Below are 18,604 nucleotides of genomic sequence, written 5' to 3'. Positions count from 1 at the left end.
TGCAATTCGTGTATTTCTTGGTAAATATGGTCTCGTTAATGCAAGGGGATCAGATTTTTCCCTCCCTCTAATTTCAGGAAGGTATGCGCTGCTCATACCTAGCTCAGGAACTGTGGTGTGCAAACAGCATGGGCCGGAGGGCATGGGACAGCCAGTGTGGCTGGAAGGCAGTCCAGCTGCAGGGGGTCACCCCGTCAGGAGGTCAGGCATAGCACCAGCCACTGGTAGCATGATGTGGGAACACAAAGGGAGCTCGACTCAAAGTCAGAAAGGTGGGTCAGCGCGTGGAAAGATCAGAGCATCCTGTGGGCTGAAGTCACTAAAAAGCCGGCTGAAAACTAAGGTCACCTGTGCCAGCACGGCGTTGTGGTTAGCCAGTATTCAAGGAAGACACTGAAAGCACAACCGTTGTGATGAGGACTGGTGTGGTAAACAGAAGTGGGAGAATGTATTTTGTGGGCACTTCTTTGTTTTTTCCTTTTGGTGAAAGCAGGGAAAGGGCCATTAATTTGTTTCTAAACACATCACAGTGCAAATACCAGGAGAGAAGATCCATTTAAGCTTCAAAACAAAGCTGACAAGAAAAAATGTGGATGTTGACCGGTCATGGATAATGTGAAGTTTCGGTACTAGCTGAAGGCTCCTGGCATACTGGAGAAGCAAGTTTCCTGCAATGCCTCCCTGTAGTTTGTGACCGAGGCAAAAGGCCACAGCAAATTTTAACACAGTGTGTGCTAGATACAGTACCAGAATTACAAAGGAAATTGTAAAAATCCTCATCGGTTTTACAGCACTTTACTTCCTGGATGGTGGTATTTAAAAACCACCACCCTCCTACCCCCAGCCAGGCAGTTGTACACACGTGGTTTTGTCTGAGCTAAGCAGGAAGAGGTCTAATACAATTAAAAAAAACCAAAACAAAACCAACAACAAAAAACAGTGTTCAAATGCCAAGTTCAAAACTTTTAAAAATACAGCTTTGATTTCTGGAAGAGTGAGCGGAAGTCTCTGCCCTAATGAAAAAAAAAAAAAGACAAAACCCACCCCCGAATGTTTACACCAGCAGAACACAATTCCTCCAAATTGCAGAGCTTCTTGGCTATGACAGGTAGAGTAATGAGGAGAAATATCTGATATAAAATATGTTGCTTCAACTGCATAAAAAGCAGAACCAAGCCTGTAACAAGCTGTGAAGGCGGGGAGGGAAAGCAACTGCACGCCCATTCCACAGCACCTTGGTTTTTTTCCTGGACTGGCATCAAAGTATTGATCATCTCTGAATGAAAAGTATATTGAAGGGAAATAATTTTATCTCCAAGTTAACCCTGCAGGCAAGAGTACATGCATAGCCTGAGGGGACCGTTTTGTGGAGAAACTTCAACAGCATTAGGTGGCTGCCTAATAGAAAGACCTGTGTGCATTTTGTGTTGGCTGTCATGCTGTAGCATGGCCAAATATTTGTAAAACAGATTTTCAAGCTTCATCAGAGCTTATTTTCCCCCAAATGCTGTCATGCTATTAACCACTTTTTCAGGATATAGATAAATGGAAATAAAAGTACTTGAGAGAAAAATGAAGGAAAGCACAGATTTTATGTACACCATAATGGGTTTTTTTTGGCAATACCTGCATTACTGTTGTGCTTTATTTAAGCACTGGTTGGAAGGGACCTTAAAGAATTTATTTGCTTAGTGTTGGCATGATGCTTTTTTTTTCCCCTCCACTTCTGCGTGCATGACTGTGGCGGCGTGCTTGCCCCCTCCCCACGTAAGCAGTGACCATCAGCGGAGGTCGTGATGGCTGCATCCAGCTTATGCTGGACTTTGGGGACGGATGGCAACACAGTAGCCAAGGGCTGTCTGGACCAGTGCCCCAAACGTCTTGCTGGTACACAAGTACGACTGTAAGTCAATCATGTTACTCTATAAATAGTGGACAGCCCAGGACCCGTTGAGCTCTCCTGCACGGCAGCAGGCTGCACAGCGGAATCTCCCCTTGAGTAGGGACGCCTCTCAAGGTTACTCCTCGAGGTTGAGAGATTCCTTGCCGCAACAGATCCTCAGTAAGCGGATGCTAAGCATGCTAAACTTTGAAATCTTAGCTAAGTGATATAAAGGATTAATTGTGCATATATAATCCTTTAGACATAAACTGTTGACTAAGTCTGGGACTAGGATTGGATCCAGCCGCACCTAGACTCCTCTCTGAGAAGGAGTTTAGAAAGCAAGGGGGTCCTTTCTGAACCTCATGACTCAACGAGAGGGTCTCCCTGACAGTTTTGTCTGACCCTGTCCTCTATGCAGTAAATAATCTAAGCGTACCTTGCCATCGAATCTTGTTAAACCACTGTCACATTTACCATTGAACTTTGTTAACTCACTGTTTTCTATCAATAAAGTGTATTGTTGCTTCTCTCTTACAGAGTGAAGTGCAGTCTCACTCCATCTCCGACAATGACACCACACAGTGGATGCAGTAATGCACTAAATGGAAGATTTGACAGGTCACTGGAAAGGGTGTCGCACTGACCATATCTTTCAGATGGAGGGGCTGGGAGGTCTCCTGTCTCGTTCCTGCTTGGGGTGAAGACCGAGGGCAGAAAGCCAAGGCTGTGTAAGCGCAGGTTGTCTGTGAAGCGGATGGGGCTGAGGTTGCTCTCAGCGGGGTAAAGGAGAGGCTGACGGTCTGGTGTCGCAGTGCGTACCTCCTCTCCCAGGTGACAGGTGATAAAGACCCAGTTGCTCAACCCCAAGCAGGGCTCTGGCACCTGCAGGTTCATCCCTTGTTGGGTCTTCATCTGGTGAGGGTGCTCCCCACAGCTGGCCTGCTGCCAGCGCAACCCAGGGACCAGTCACCTGTTTTTTCTCGTACACTGGGTAGGATGGGGAGAGTGTCCTCTTACTCCTTCCTGTGTCTCTCAGCCCAGTCGTGAGCTGCTGTGCTGTCAGGGGTCCTCTGAGATCTTGGGACAGCCGTACAAGGAAGCCATCTGCCATGGAACGGGTGCAAAGGTGGCGACTGTTGTATCTGCTGTCTTCAGACCTTGTTCAAGAAATCGGGGGCAATGCTGCGGGGGACCAAAAAGTTGCCTTCAAGAGTTTGAGCTGCTCAGTGCTATTTACGCCAAGGTAAGTCAGAAGGTACTTCAGAAAACTGGAGGTTAAACACATAGGGAGCTACCATGAGAGGCTATTGGGGTGAGCATGTTGGGTGCTGGGTGGATGAAATCACACAGAAGAAATCCAGTCATATACAAGAGGCATCACATGCACATGGAGGGGAGAAACGAGACTGCCATTGAACTGAAAGTGAGCAAAGCTCTCCTCTGAAGAGGACTTGTTGTCACGTGCACGCAGCAGTTGCGGAGCTGCACAGCTTCCCCCTCTTGCACATCATCTCTCCCAGTCCAACTCTCTCTCAGATTGCCTTCTCCCATCTGTCTTAAAAAGCATCTTTGTTATTAAGTAGTAAAGGCCCTTTTTCATCAACAGTACAACTTATTCTACTAAGTAACATTAATAAATTTAAAAAGTACTTGTCGCATGTCAAATTCTGTTGCAAAGTGTGTTGGATGTCATTCTGCCAATACCTTGGTTAATGTTGGATTAACTTCGTGACGCATCACGTGTGGCTGTTCACTCAGCTCCTGCTTAGGTGTTGGGCTAACGTGCTGCTCCTCATGTATGCTGGGAGCAGCGCTGTCAGGTTAAAGCAAGGGCATCATGTATGCCAAACACAAGGGACAGGAGAAGGTAAGGTCCATCGTCCCCTGCAGTGTGGTGGCAGCAGCTGGCAGCTTGGGATAAAACTCTTGGGAGGCCACAGAGCACATGTCCAAGCTGGAAGGTAGACACAGATCAGCTTACCCAAAAAAGCCTCGAGCTGGCCCAAGAGCAGCCAGACTGCTGAGGTTCTTCTGCTTCCCACCACCATGTGTGGATGGGGATGGGGACAGGAAGACCCGCACTCGCACCCTCTGGTAGCGCTTCTGCTTGTGTGTGGGTGTGAGTCAGTGAATTTGTAAGTTAGGGAATTAATGAAGTAGCAGGTTACAAAATTAACAAGTTGGACTAGTCTGTTACAAGGGGGTTGATCTGATTGTTGATTTTTACCTTAGTTGTTTTTTATCTCGTAAGCTCCTGAGATGAAGTTTGATTCCCAGAGGGCTTTGTCCTGTAAATCTGAGTGACCCAGAGGAAGAGTGGCACCATTGAAAGGACGGTGAGAAATAACAGACGACGAGTGCAGGAAGCAGAAGTTCAGCCAGGCTGCGTGAAGCATCTTGTGACAAACCTTTGCCCAAGCTAGCATGCGACTGCAGATGGCTGTGAAACCACTTCTACTACTTTCCTTTGGGTCTGACACGCTGTGGCTGTGAGCTGCTGCAGCAGGCCCTTGGCCCCAGCCGTGAGCTCCCCGCTGTGTGCTGGACCTTGTGTTTGGGTGTTTGTGGCACAAGGGGTTCCAGCAGCTTGCAGTCCAGTGACTGCTCCCACACGAAAGGGGCCAGGACTGAAAGCTGTTGCTGGCCCTCACCTTCCCTAGGCAGCCCTTCCACAGCCCTACAAGCACTGGCGCTCTGAGCTTCATAGCCACAGCACTGTGTGGATGTTCGCTCTCAGCTTTGCTTGATGAGCTTTTTTTTTAATGTGTTACCTCCCATACCAACCGTGCATTTCAGCTTCCCATTTCCCTCCCTCTCCAGCAGACTCCTAGGCTAGCTGGCATTTTGCATAAGCCTAGTCTAGCCAGCTGGTGGGATGTCAGGTGTCTCCTCTTCTAGAAAGCATCTGCTCAACTACAACTTTTTGCAAACTTCAGTTCCCGCAGCTTCTTGCAATGTTTTTGAAAAAAAAAAAGTGTACAATCCAGCCAGGGGTCAGCCAGGCAGCCCTGTCATAAAGCAGGGACGGCCGCAGTTAAACTTTGGAGCTGTTGAAAGCCAAGGGGAGCATTTCAGGGCACAGCTCACTCATCTCGGCAGCACTATTGGTAAAAGGCTCCACTTAATGCACCATAAATCCCGGCAAAGCTGGTAAGTTGCAGTTTAACCCAAACTTCTCCTTCCCCTGTTCTTGTCGATGGTGAGAGACAAGGGGAACACCCCATCAATACTTCACGTGGGATGCTTTGAACTTGCGTTGCTCCTGGGCAAGCAGCCGCTCAGACCCACTCTCTGCTCTCTGCACATTCTGTACATCATGCTGGGAAACAAAAACTGCTGTCCTGGTGTCACAGCTTCTCTACGAAATGTGGAAGTGCATCCAAAACTTTCAGTGACTTGCACAGGGCATGAGCAGTTAAATATTTGGGGCATGTTAATGAAGAAATAGTAAATATTAGTATCACATAGAGGGAAACGGATGCGTGTAAGAACTCAGTTAATTTTACAATAGCTGGGCTATGTGCTTTGTGACAGGCACTTAGGGACTCAGACTAATTTTTATAGAAAACCTTCACGTGGGGTGTATTTACTAATTCAGAAATGAAAACCCAAATGCATCCCTAAGAAGGAGCAGGGAGCACACTTGCTGCAGATGGAGGAGAGGATTAAAAGCAAAGGTACCATCGTGTCCTGCTGCCTCCGTATATGGGGCTGAATGAAGGTGGAGGAGTTCAGTCGGGGCTGGGGCTTCCCCCCATCACAGTGTCATGGCACAGGGTGCTGACCCACAGGGAGCCACCCCCTGATGCAGATGGGTTTAGCTGTTGCTGGCTTTGACTGAGAGTGTCCTGTTCTGCCCCCTGCGTCAGCAGGCTGGGGCAGGGGCTGCTCTGGTTGCCGCAGGGACATTTCGGCCACCCAGGAGCCCCTGCCACTGCCCCCTTTTGCCACCACGCTGCCCACCTGCCGTCGCCCAAGCCTGGTTGTGAAAGCAAGCAGATCTGCACAACCCCTTTGTCCGAAGCCTTTTCCTTGAGGAAAGGGAAAAGCTCAGAGTGAAGCATCCTGAGGTGCTCTTCATTTAGCCTGGTCTGGGGTCCGAGAAGTATGCTTTTTCTTTGGGGAAAAATGTTAGAAAAATGTCTATCCCAACGAATGCACATCATTCAGAGCTGTTCTCCCCAAAACAACAACCACATGTACACAGAATTATGGGAATAAGATGATATACATGCAACCATTTTTTTAAAAGATGAATAGCAGTCTATGATTTATTTCTGGGAAAAGAAGGAAAAAAAAAAAAGGTTGTGCTCTGCATGTGTGTTAAGCCTGTAGTCATATAAACAGGGCACAGCTCCTGACCTCCCCCTCCAGTTACCTCCCACCATTATACTTGCTCACTGCAAGGCTGCCAATAAAAGCCTCCAAGAGTGAGAAAGTTTTAGTTTCATCTTCCCCCGAACCTCTCTGCACAGGACCCCGGCTGGCAAGGAAGCCTGCACTGACAGAGACAGCTCACCAGAAGGTTGGTTCTCTTAAAGCATGAAAATAGTAAAAACTTGTTAGCCTGGGAAGAGTAGGAAAATAGTGCAAAAGTAGAGATTCCCCCCCCCCCCCGCTCAGCACATAATATAAAGCAAACTATATGGCAAATCCTACTTGGGGAAGGGGGGAGGCTTTTAAAAAGCTATGCACAAAAGCTGGATTATGGAGAGGTTACTTCTTTTTTGCTGCTTTCTCCTACTACCAGAATTTTATAACTGTGTTAAAGGAATCTGGCTGGTACTTTGCTCTCTGTTTAAATTGGGCTCTCTCTTGTCTGCGTGGATGCTCAAGCCCAAATTCCTCTTAGCAAGGCTGCTTAGCTGTATGTGTTTTCTGGTGGGCTCTAAGGATATGCTGGATGTAGCTGCTGTCCTGCCAGAAGCTTGGATGTCGGTCAGTTTTGTATGTTGCTGCCTGGTCTCCCTGTGTATTTGCTGTCCTTTTCAGTGGGGCATGTGATTGGTGATAAGAGCATCTTAATGTTGCAATCTCTTCATTAACATTTGCAGCTAAGAGAAAAGAAAGTATGTGAATGATACTCGTATGCAGAATACTGTGCATTTGTAAAAGTGTAGAAAGTAGAGAGATTTACCATGTGTCGGTAGTATGGCTGTGGGTCGGCAGAGGGGAGCGCTCGGAGGCAATGCTCACTCAGTTTCCCTCTGGACACATACCCGATACTGCCTCTGGCTGCACTCGCGCCGGGCTTGCAGGCTGGCATGTGCTGCCAGGTGAAGCCAGGAGTGGGATTTCTGGAGGAGCGTGCATTGCCCCAAAGGGTGGAGAGGGATGGTGCCCCCCTGCAGCATCGCACACTTCATCTCAGTTTCTGTTCTGGCTTCTGAGCTCAGGAGCTGCGCGGGGAGGAGCCTGATCACCCAGAAGCATGGTTCTGCCGTTGCCACGCTGCTATTTGGAAGGAGGGGGGGGGGCGGAAACAAGCGAAAAAAAACCCAAGCCAGCAGGCAGTTTATCTTTTTTTTTTTTCCCCTTCCCCTTTCTTCTATTTGTGCATAGCTAGAAGAACTTGGCCTCAGGGCAAAACTTGCTTTTAATTGTTATCTGAGAATGGTTTGTGCTGTCTTTCACTCGGCTGGGAGAATAGGAGCACAGAGATTTTTGGTTTTGGGTTTTTTTCTGTAGACCTGAGGCTTACTGGTTTTCAAGGTTTACTCGCTTGCTTAACCACAGGGAGGCAAGGACTGGGGTTCAGACTTGGGACATAGCGTTGAGTTTCTCCCTTTCTGGCTCTCTACGACAAGAAACCTGAGATCCTAGTTTTCTCCGATATCTCTCTTGTGTGGAGCCCGGCTTCGTTACGAGGAAATGCGAGACCACGGCTGCTTCCCGCATACTTTGTACCCATGCCAAAGCAATTTTGTGTAAAATATGCCAAGTTCAACAACCAAAATGCCCGAGTCACTGGCTTTAGCCTAGGTTCACTGCCCAGCCCTGCCTGGCACAAGGGAAATCGGTGAACTGTGTCTAAGCACTAGCGAAGCCTTTCTGGGGTGGAGTGGGGAACGTCAATGGCCTGATGCTATTTTGAAGGCTGGATAAAATGGCAGAAAATGCAAAAACGTTGAAAAGACACAAATGCAGGTAAGATATGGTTATACTTCATCGCCTCCAGCAGCAGCAAGGGAGCTGGGTGAAAGGCCACCTGCTGAAGAGCAATGGCAACCAGCTCGGTTGGGGGATCAGAGCAACCGCAGTTTTTTCACTAACTGTCCCATTCCCCTCCCATATCTTTCAGAAGAGAACTAGGAATGGCCGCCCCATCCGTCGTGACAATCCAGCCGCAGTACGGCATGGCCACGCCCACTGTCTCGAGGAACATGTGGCAGACAGGGCTGATGGACTGCTGCACCGACTGTGGCGTCTGTGAGTGCCTCGGGCGGTCCCATCTCTCAGCCCTCAGCAGCAACATGCTGCGATCGGTCCCACGCCCTCTCGGGACACTTTTCTCACCCCTGCCGCTTGGGTTGGTGGTGCGGTAGCTACAGCCGTGTAGCCTGGTCCTCCCAGTTCCTCCCAAGATGCTGGCGGTGCCAGGCGGGCTGGCAGAGCCTCACCCGCTGCTGCATTTCTCCCTCTGCCAGGCTGCTGCGGGATGTTCTGCTTCCCCTGCCTCACCTGCGAAGTGGCCGGGGACATGAACGAGTGCTGCCTGTGTGGAAGCAGTGTGGCCATGAGGACCCTCTACCGCACCAGATACAACATCCCGGTCAGTGGTTAACCCACCCCCTCACCATGCTGCGAGGCTGAAAGATGAGGTGCTCTGCACATCAGGGATGAGCACAGGGCCGCAGCACTCTTGGCTTGCCCTTTTTTCACTTTCATACCCTGCATGATGCCGGGAGCACAGGACAGGGGTTGGGATGCCCTCCGCCGCGCTGATCCCTGGGCTGGTGTCCAACAACGCACATTAATTGGACATAGCTCCTTCGCAGCACCTTTCACCGGGGGCACGTGTCCTGCCTTCAGGTGCTGCTGACCACAGCGGCTTGCAGAGCCTCGGCTGCTGCTTCCCCACACCATCCCCAGTCTTTGAAAGATGGGAAAGATTTGAGATAATTGTGGGCAGACTAAAGAATAGATTAAGTCAATTGCACAGATAAACATCCATAATCAGATGCAGGAGAAAGGTGGACATCTGCATACAGTACATATGTGAAATGGTTTCTTCCCACCGGGGGTTAGTGCTGTCCCCAGTGCAAAGCATGGTGGCCCAAGTCCAGTTTGCCCAAGTTATCTCTTTCTGTGTGCATTTTTCCCGCCCAGTCTTAACCTTGGGAGCCAAAAGATAAGTAGCTATCTGCAGACTGCAGAAAGGACTCCCTCCTTCCTTTCCACTGTGGGGGGGATTGCCAGCCCCGGTTTTTAGTGTCTGCTACTCAGGATGCTGCAGCCAGCCAGGAAACAAAGGGCACACGACGTGGAATGTGATTAACCTTTTCTTGGCCGAAACATGGCTTTTGGGAAGCCTCTGTCCCTAACCAATTTCCTTCTAACAGGGGTCCATTTGCTCTGACTGCTGTATCACCATGTGGTGCCCCATGTGCTCCGTTTGCCAAATTAAGAGAGACATCAACCGGAGGAGGAAGCTGGGCGCATTCTGGTAAGGTGGGCGTGCTGGCGCTGGTTTATAAAGCCACTGCCACACGCAGCCAAGCAGCTTCCTGGAGTCTCTCCTTCTGCCAATGCCTGATGTAAGACACAGGGTTGCTGCAGTGGGGAAATGGCCATGGACAGGTGACAAGAGTGACCTGTCCTGCAGCAAAATGTTGCTGGGAACCTCATGCAGGACGGGGGGGGAAGGACTGGGGGGACATACATGGTGTGGCGAGGCATGGCTCCCGCTCCCTGACCCTCCTCTCCCATCCCATTGCAGATGCCGCTGTCCTCACTGTGCCCTGCAGAGCTGCTGTGGGCAGGAGTTGCTGCTGCCCTGGCTCTTGGGAAATGCACCACGGCGGGGGTTTGCCTTAGCTACAGTTGATTCCCCCTTCCCTGAGTAATATCATGAATAAACAGCAGAACTTGCCTTCCTGCCTGTGTGTGTGTCACTCTTGCACCGCCTGAGAACACCCATCCTTCTCCCGCTCCATCTGTCTCAGCAGCTCCTGGTGCAGCTGAGATTTCCCTGCACCCACTGCAGAGAAAGATTTTCACTAGTATTTTGTTATTCACTCAACTTTTAGAAAGGATTTAATACATAGGAGGAGTCGGTGTTGCTCATCCAAGTTGTAAAATTTGGAAAAGTGACTTCTGCTCCAGGGCAGAGCTGGGGCTTCCTGCAGGCAGGTGATGGCTGCAGGCCACCGAGTGCCGAGTTGTCTCTGCTGTGGTGGCCCGGGTGGCCATCCTGGGCTGCTGGCCAGTCCCACCTTTCTGAACATAAAGCCACAGGGATTTTTGGCTGCCTGGCACCAGCTTATCTCCTGCATTGCAGAGACATGCTCCCCTATGGATCCTAAGCATGAATTCACAGCTGCCTGCAATTAAAAACCTGGTTGTGTCATAGGTTGGCCAAGTCCTCTCCATGGGCAAACCCTGCCGCCTCCCAGCCACAGCCAGGCAGAGCATGCCTGCCTGTGCTGGGCTGTTAGCAACACGTTCTCTGTCCAAAAGGCAGAGGTTACATCCACCCTCTCTCCATCACTCTCAGACGCTGAAGGATTTTTGATCCCTACAAATCTCCCCCAGCCTCACTCTCTAAGGAAAATATGGTATCTTTTTTCCCCTCTGCCTTTACTTTCACCACAAACCTTGTAAAGGGCAGGTAGAGGCTCTGTCAGTGCTGTGGGGTAGGTCCGTGCAGCAGCACTCCCACCTGCTTAAACCCCAGATGGCCCAGACGGTCCTGTGGATGATCCCTGGAAATACAGAAAACTGCATTTTTAGCCTAAGAGAGGTAAAAGCCAGGGTCCTGGTTTTGGCAGGGATAGAGTTAATTTCCTTCCTAGTAGCTGGTACAGTGCTGTGTTTTGGATTTAGGGTGAGAACAATGTTGATAACACACCGATGTTTTAGTTGTCGCTAACTAGTGCTTACACTAGTCAAGGACTTTTCAGTTTCCCATGCTCTACCGACTGAGAAGGCTGGAGGTGCACAAGAAGCTGGGAGGGGGCACAGCCAAACTGGCCAAAGGGACATTCCATACCATTGTTTTGGATTTAGGATGAGAACAATGTTGATAACACACCGATGTTTTAGTTGTTGCTAAGTAGTGCTTACACTAGTCAAGGACTTTTCAGCTTCCCGTGCTCTACCGACTGAGAAGGCCGGAGGTGCACAAGAAGCTGGGAGGGGGCACAGCCAAACTGGCCAAAGGGACATTCCATACCATGTGATGTCATGCTCAGTACATAAACTGGGGAAAGCTGGCCGGGGGGGCTGCTGCTTGGGGACTGGCTGGGCATCGGTCAGCAGGTGGTGAGCAATTGTACTGTGCATCACTTGCTTTGTGTATTATTATTATATTATATTATTATTATTATTATTATTGTTATTATTTTATTTCAATTATTAAACTGTTTTTATCTCAACCAATGAGTTTTTTCTCACTTGTGCTCTTCCGATTCTCTCCCCCATCCCACCAGCGGGGGGGGAGTGAGCGAGCGGCTGTGTGGTGCTCAGTTGCCGACTGAGGTTAAACCATGACAGCCAGGAATGTGGAGAAGGGGAGAGAAGAATGCTGCTGTCTCATCCCAGCACAGCGTGGTATGATTTCCTAGCTGTACCTCGAGGCACTGCCTGTGTCACCCAATGGAGTTAAGGTCAGTTCTTGCTGATGGTCAGGCTCAATTAAAGAAAGGTGCTGCAGCTCCAGCAGCAGATTGCTTAAGGCAGCACAGGAGCCTGAATGCAAACTGTCCTTCTCTGAAAACCACTACCAAAAGCGGCATGTCCCATCAGGGCTCTGGGCCTGCAGGATGCTGGGGTGGGGAAAGGTGGGGGGGGGGCAGCAGGAGCCCTGCAGAAGCAGCAGCAAGCTTGCAGCAAGCTTGCAGCTGGCTGCCTTCAGCAGGGAAGCTGCAATTGTGCAAAGCAGCACCTAAGCCGGTATCTGGTTTGTTAGTCAGAGGCAGCAGAGGTCGTTCGCCAGGGAGCACCCAGAGCATATAAAGGATGAGAATCAGGAAAAGGATATGCGTCTCCTGGGACAAGGGTGGCTCAGCAGGTACGTATGGCTTGGCTTTGCTTCAGCAAGAGCTGCAGTACAAAACTATGGAAACTACTTGTGGCTGAAGTGGTGTTGCTGGAGAAAGGGAAAGGGTGGAAACAGAGGTGAGGTTTTTCTACCTGGAAAACTACTTCAGAGCTAAATCGGAGCATGCCGGGTGCTGCTGACAGGCATCTCAACAGAAGTGGGCAGCAGAGGTAAAGGACGTCAACTTTTGCACTGTATTGTTCATTTGTGCACATATACATGTGCCTATACATAACAAAATGCTGCTTTATGACCTTGGTTATTGGTGAAGTGTGGCTGCGCGCACCTCAGGATCCATTTTGTTCCCATCAGCCGCTCCAACACTGCTGGTGGTGCCATGGAGCTGTAGATTTGGGGGCACTCGGGGTGATGTGCTGGGTGTGCTGGGCCTGGGCCACCTCTCAGTAGATGAGCGTGCGGTGGAGGCTTCTCCAGGCTGCCGCCTGCTCTGCACCGCAGCCTCCATCTGTGCAGGGATGTGGTGCGCTGGTACTTGGGGAGAGGAAGGGAAAGTTTGTGGTCAGCCCTGCCTGCAAAAGGCACAGCGTGTGTGTGGCAGTGAGCACTGCCCATCTGCATTTTCATTGTGCGCTGCTATTAGTCTCGTTATCTAGCGGTGGGGGAGCACCTCCTTTGGCATGGGAGGCTGGTGGGGTCCTGCCCCTAAACCTTTTCCTGCTGCTGCACCCGCACACACTTCTCCCTGTGGTCCCTGCGGTCCTGCCTGCTGCTAGGCATCCCTGTCCTTGCATGGGACCCCCATGCTGCCCCTGCCTGGCATCCCCCCCCCCGGCTGTCACCCAGACAAGAAGCGGTGCTGCCTGTGCAGGCAGGACAAACGTGTTAAAGCTGGGCAGGGGCAGGCAGGACACGAACTGTCTAAAAGTGCTCTGTTAAACACCTGTAATGCCCGTCACGGAAATGCCCATGCGCCGTGCAGGGACGTGGCAGCTGGAGAGGACCTCGCTGGGGAGCTGCCCTGGGACCCTTCCCGGGCAAAGGAGCAGCAGCCCACAGTTACAGGGTCCAAAGTTCAGGCTACTTTCCTGCTGATGATTTCTTTGCTGAGGATGTGTGGCTGTGCGTTGGGAGCAGGAGAGCGCCCTTGTAGCTGTAAGAGCACGGGAGCCTTTGCACCTCAGCCCTGTGCTGCTTAGCAGAGCGGTGCCGAGCTTGGGCACAGGGCAGGAAGTGTCTGTATGGAAGTTCCTATGAGAGCATCCTCTATTTTATTTTTTTTTAAATTAAAGCTCCGAAGCTGAAGTGAGAATGGCAGAGGGTGGTGCTGTGCCTTGCAGGTGGCAGCGGGGAGGGAAGGGGCCACACCTGGAGGTGGAGATGGAGGTGCAGGTGGAGTCGTTACATGGGTCAGGTGAGGTTGGGGATGGTGCTGCAGGGCAGGAGCTCTGCTGCTGCTCTCAGAGGCTGCAGCCCTTTGCTGGTGAAGGATGGGCAGGAGTGGAGCTCCAGGGGCCATGGTGGCCCCAGGGAACTCAGGGAGAGGAGGACGAGGACGAGGACGAGGCACTGGCACAGATAGGCAAGTGGAGGAGGGATGGGAACTGGTGACTGGGCTTAGGGTGATGGACAAGGAAAACCCACTGCCTTGAAGCCTGCTAAGAAAGCAGGTGAAGAAGGAAGGGAGAGGGGGAGGCAAACAGGCTGAGATGTTCAGGGAACAAAGCAAGGATTAAGGTGACTATTGAGAGCTTGGGAAAGACTAGGACTGAGCTGTAGTAGCTTTGGGACACTGTGAACATAAAAAAAAATTACCATTTTAAGCAGATAATGATGAAAGATGAACTGGGGATGAGAAGACAGGATTGAAGTGTTGAAGCACTGAGGCTCTGAAGCAGAAGGACCTCTTCTTACAGAGGCATTTTACTTGCATAGGCAGGGGGATGAGGTTCTGCTGCCTTTGGTGGGGGGCTGGTTTTGGGGAGAGCTTTGCTGCAAAGGACAGCAGCAGCTCCTGGCACAGCTGTGCCCCCCACTGCCCAGGCAGTGCCCTGGCAGTGGGGACACCTCAGGACCTGTGCTGCCCTCTGTCTTTGAATGCAGCAGCCTGAGCAAGACACCCACTTCAGAAACACCTGCGGCATCTTTCTCTGATGGCTTTTCCTTCCAGTCCACAAACTGCCTGGAGGGACCTGACCCCGTGCTGCCAATGGCTTCTCACCACGTGATAACAGTTCAGCCCCAGTTTTCAACTGCCCCGCGGGTAGGCGAGTGGCAGTCAGGGCTGCTGGACTGCTGCTCCGACTTTGGCGTGTGTGAGTACACACATACCCCTCGTTCCTGGTGTTGGGTCACGATGTGTTTCTGGTGTTTTCCCCGCTCCTTCTGTGGCATCACCCCTGCTGCAAACCCCATTTTTGTGGGTACCAGTGGCAGAGCAGCTCTCATCTGAGGTCAAGAGCCATGGCTCCCACAGCCGCATCCCCAGCCGGTTTTCCCCCCTTTCCTCTTTCTTTGCACTCCTCAGCCAAGCCCATGTCTTGCTGCCCCACAGGTATTTGTGGAGCCTTCTGCTTCAGCTGCCTGGGGTGCCAAGTGGCTGGGGACATGAACGAGTGCTGCCTGTGCGGCCCCAGCGTGGCCATGAGGACGCTCTACCGCACCAGATACAACATCCCTGTCAGTGACCAACCGTGGGGCCTGCCCCGCTGGCAGCGACAGCCATGAGCTGGGTGCTGGGGTGCCGGCTCAGGGAAGGAGAAAGGGGTGCCCGAGGGGAAGAGCAGTGGCAGGGACCTGCATGGGCAGCCCTGCAGGCAGGGAGCCAGGGACACGTCTGCATCCCTGCTGTGAGCCGGAGGTAATCCCGTCGCACACTGCCTCATCCCAGTCCTCGCTGGGCATGAGCGGCAGTGTGCTGTGGGGCCAGGGTTGAGCTGCCCAGGGGTGTTGACGATGAAAAACAGGAACGCTTACAAGCTGATGTGGGAAGGGATTATTCATACAATGTCCCTTGCTCCGCAGGGCTCCATTCTGGGTGACTGCGCCTCCACCATGTGCTGCCCCATGTGCACGCTCTGCCAGCTGAAGAGAGACATCAACCGGAGGAAGGAGCTGGGTATATTCTGGTAAGCTGGGCGTGCTGGCGCTGGTTTATAAAGTCACTGCTGCACAGAGCCAAGTGAGTTCCCAGAGTCTCCCTTTCCATTGATGGTTGACTTAAGACACGGGGTTGGTGCGGTGCTGAAACAGCAATGGCCAGGTGACAAGAGTGACCTGTCCTGCAGCAAAATGTTGCTGGGAACCTCTTGCAGGATGGGGGATCTGCTCAGGGCCCACCACCTGGGTCCAGTGAGGCAGGACTGGGGGGGCGAACGGGGACAGACAGACACGCATACACACACATGTGCATGGTGTGGCAAGGCATGGCCCTGCTCCCTGACCCTCCTCTCCCATCCCATTGCAGATGCCACCGTCCTCGCTACACCCTGTGGAGCCGCTGTGAGCAGGAGTCACCGCTGCCCTGGCCCTTGGGAAATGCATCACGGGGGGGGTTGCCTTGATTGTGGTTCATTCCCCCCCTTCCCTGCGTAACACCAGCAATAAACAGCAGAGTTTGTCTTCCTGCCTGTGTGTTATTATTTGTTTCTCTGTGTCCTCCTGCAGCACCAGAGGACAGCATTGTAGTTTCATATGCTGTGCAGTCAGAGCAATGCTGAGGTTATCAGATAAAGGAGACTTTCTCTTGCAGACCCACACTGCAATGAGACCAGCCCACAAAGTTCAGTGACAAGATAAAACAAAACAAAAGCCAAGCCTGCTGTGGACAGCTCAGCTTCTCCGTGGACACCGGCAGCATGCAGAGCTGGTGACAGCATCACCCTGTGCTCGGAGAGGCCCGAGAGCACTGAACCCATCCCCATTTCTGCCTGGACCGTCCCCAGCACCAAGACACAGAAGGCAGCAGTGGGGGAGCGATGGTGATGGTGTAGGAATCACAGTCCCACTTGGCTTCCTCCTCACAAACCCCATTAGGAGCCTGTCGCGTGGGCGGTGCTTCTCTGTGGGGTGAAACCCCTGCAGCTGTGGGTGTTGGGTATAATACACTGTGGTGGAAGAGCTGGGACAATCTGCACCTCGCTGGGGCTTGGGTGTGCAGGGGTTTATCCATTACCTGCCATGGCAAAGAACAGGGAAGAGGTAATGCTGGGGCTGGGGTTGCTCTGCAGCTGCCGAGCGCTGGCTCAGATTGGTTTAAGCTTTGTTGCTTTTAACAGAAAAAAGGTGCTTTTGCCCAGAATGGTGGTGGGCTGGGGCTGCACAGGACCCTCAGGCTCTGGCACATCTGTGCTTCTGTCCCTGGCACCTCCAGAACAGGAGTGGGTTTTAGTCAAAAATTCCTTTCCCACCCACTTTGTTTTCCCTGCTGCAACTCCCGTTGCATTTTTCGCAGTGGCTGCAGCACCATCACATCCCTGGCGTGAAGGGGTGAGGCTGTGAACTTGCTGACAGCACGTATGCATGTGTTTGCACACTCAAAACATGCACAGAGAAGCAGGAGAAGGTGGTTGTGGCATGGTGACAGCCCGAGCTGGGAGCTGACAAGTGTGTGTGTCTGCTGCGGAGACAGATGTCACTGTGCTGGTCTGTGCATGGCCCACAGGTGTGCTGGGTCACATCTGCTCGCCCCTGGCTGCTAGACCCAAATACCTATCACCTGCAGCCCACCAGGCATGGAGCAGGGGCGTGGGGCTGGGTCTGAGCCTCCCCCCATGGCACGGGCAGCTGCAGGATTTCAGATGGCCAGTTCAGCGACAGCTCTGCTGCTCTGGGAGCTCATGGATGAGCTGAAAGCACCTAGGGTCAAGGTCTTCAAAGCCACCCATGAGTGCTGGGGTGCCCCCTTTCCAGTGACAGGTGAGCCCTGTGTCCCCAGCATGGGGGCTCCTGCAGACCCCCTGCCCCCATCTCCCCTCCCACTGTGATGGTTGTTATGGGGTCCCCTGACAGTCATTCCTGCTTAGGGTCCTTCTACCCCTTGGCCCATCCTGGCAGGGGCTGCTGGGACCCCATGGCTTTGCCCATCCCTGCTCATGGGGTCTCCTCTCCAGGGCTGTTTCTCCCCCAACACATGCAGTGGTTGGGGCATTGGGACCGGGGACAGAGCTCTGACCCCCGCAGGGACCTGGGTCCTCATGGGGCTCTTGTCCTTGCAGGCAATGCCGCAGCAGTGCAGTGAGGAGCTAGGAGCAGCCAGCCCCGAGCCTGGGTGAGGGGCACCGGTGCTCACTTTGTTCAAGGAACATTGGTGGGCACAGGAGCTGCAGGCAATGCCTCGTGAGTGCCCAAAGCAGCGGCCAAACAGTCCCACAATCAGGGTTGAGCGGGCTCTCGCTGCTGGCCAGGACACGGGAGTCTTGAGGTCATGCTGCAGGAGGTGCTGTGCCTGTGGCAGAGTCCAGCAGGGTAGGACACACCAGGGCTGTGTCCAGCTGTTGCCCAGGAAAACCCCACTGTGGGTGGTGGTGTTGGTTGTTGCTGCTCACCAGGGCGGGGACCACTCCAAGTGTTGCTGGGGGCAGTGGTGCCTGTCCCTGGGCCAGGTGCAGGCTGCAGCGGGCTGGGGGCCACGTGGGGACTTGTGGGGTGGCAGGAGGCCTGGGGCACTCCATGGGGTGTCACTGCAGGGGTCCACGGGTGCCTCCCCCTGGGCTGGCTGGTGCCAAGTGCCATGTGGAACTGCCCTGGGCAGGTTTCCCCCTTCTCTGGGAGCAACTTCTGAGTGCAGGGCTGGCCCTGCTGAGGACCCCATCATCTGTGCATGGGCTGTGGGGTGAGCATGGCTGCACCAGGCTGAGCTGGGTGATGCCAACTCCAGGGCATGTGTCCCTGTTGGAGCCTCAGGCCAGGGCTGATTTGGCTGCACAGGTGGCAGTGCCACAACATATGTGGGCAACATGATCCACAGGTGTGTGAATGTCACTACAGCTGGTTTGTAGGATGCTGTAGTACACAAGGATAGAGAGGCTTTGCTTCTGTGAATTTACTACAAGTTACTACAAATCACAACTAGTAAAGCAAGTATGTACTTATGATCACTTACCTACAGGCACACCTGTATGTATTATTTGAGGTGTTATCAGCATGACACTTGCCAAACTGCTGCCAGGAGCAGCAATGACAGAAAAGCCTCTTGTCACAGATGGTCCACATCATGGAGGGGGTAGTCAGCCAAGCATCCCTGGCAAGCATCTGTCTGTCCGGGGCGATTCTGCAGAGCAGCTTGTCTTGGGTAGGTACCATCTTACTTTGTAGTGTAGACATGTTAAGTGGGTGAAGGACACCACAGAGCAGATGTTGCTGGAAGGTCAGCTTGCTGTCATTGCAGTTCATGTGTTCTGGCTCACAAGGAGGTCTCGGCTCCCTGCTGAGCTCATCAGGGATGCCTGGGGCTCCCAGCTCAGCACTTGTCCCTCTTGGCCAGTCTGTTACTGGGTCCT

General features: G+C 52.4%; 2 protein-coding genes across 3 annotated transcripts; both read left to right on the top strand.

Moving 5' to 3' along the window:
* The first annotated feature begins 6,293 nt into the window (after positions 1-6,293).
* LOC143160113 (placenta-specific gene 8 protein-like) lies at positions 6,294-9,977 on the top strand. 2 transcript variants are annotated; one of them, XM_076337659.1, is made up of 5 exons: positions 6,297-6,410; positions 8,187-8,314; positions 8,533-8,657; positions 9,448-9,551; positions 9,825-9,977. In XM_076337659.1, coding segments are annotated over exons 2-5 (345 nt in total). In that variant the 5' UTR covers positions 6,297-6,410; positions 8,187-8,199; the 3' UTR covers positions 9,826-9,977. The 2 variants fall into 2 exon arrangements, with proteins under 2 accessions (XP_076193773.1, XP_076193774.1); XM_076337658.1 differs by lacking the exon at positions 9,825-9,977 and having other exon boundaries at positions 6,294-6,410; positions 9,448-9,555.
* Positions 9,978-14,313: 4,336 nt separating this feature from the next.
* LOC143160112 (placenta-specific gene 8 protein-like) lies at positions 14,314-15,236 on the top strand. Its single transcript, XM_076337657.1, has 3 exons — positions 14,314-14,419; positions 14,659-14,783; positions 15,129-15,236. The coding sequence occupies exons 1-3, from the start codon at positions 14,314-14,316 to the stop codon at positions 15,234-15,236; spliced, it is 339 nt and encodes a 112-aa protein (XP_076193772.1).
* Positions 15,237-18,604: the final 3,368 nt, after the last annotated feature.

The sequence above is a fragment of the Aptenodytes patagonicus genome, chromosome 4 (assembly GCF_965638725.1).
Source record: "Aptenodytes patagonicus chromosome 4, bAptPat1.pri.cur, whole genome shotgun sequence".
In the NCBI taxonomy this organism is placed as follows: domain Eukaryota; kingdom Metazoa; phylum Chordata; class Aves; order Sphenisciformes; family Spheniscidae; genus Aptenodytes; species Aptenodytes patagonicus.
Note: the sequence above shows the minus strand (reverse complement) of the source record. Positions and strands in the feature narration are given on the sequence as shown.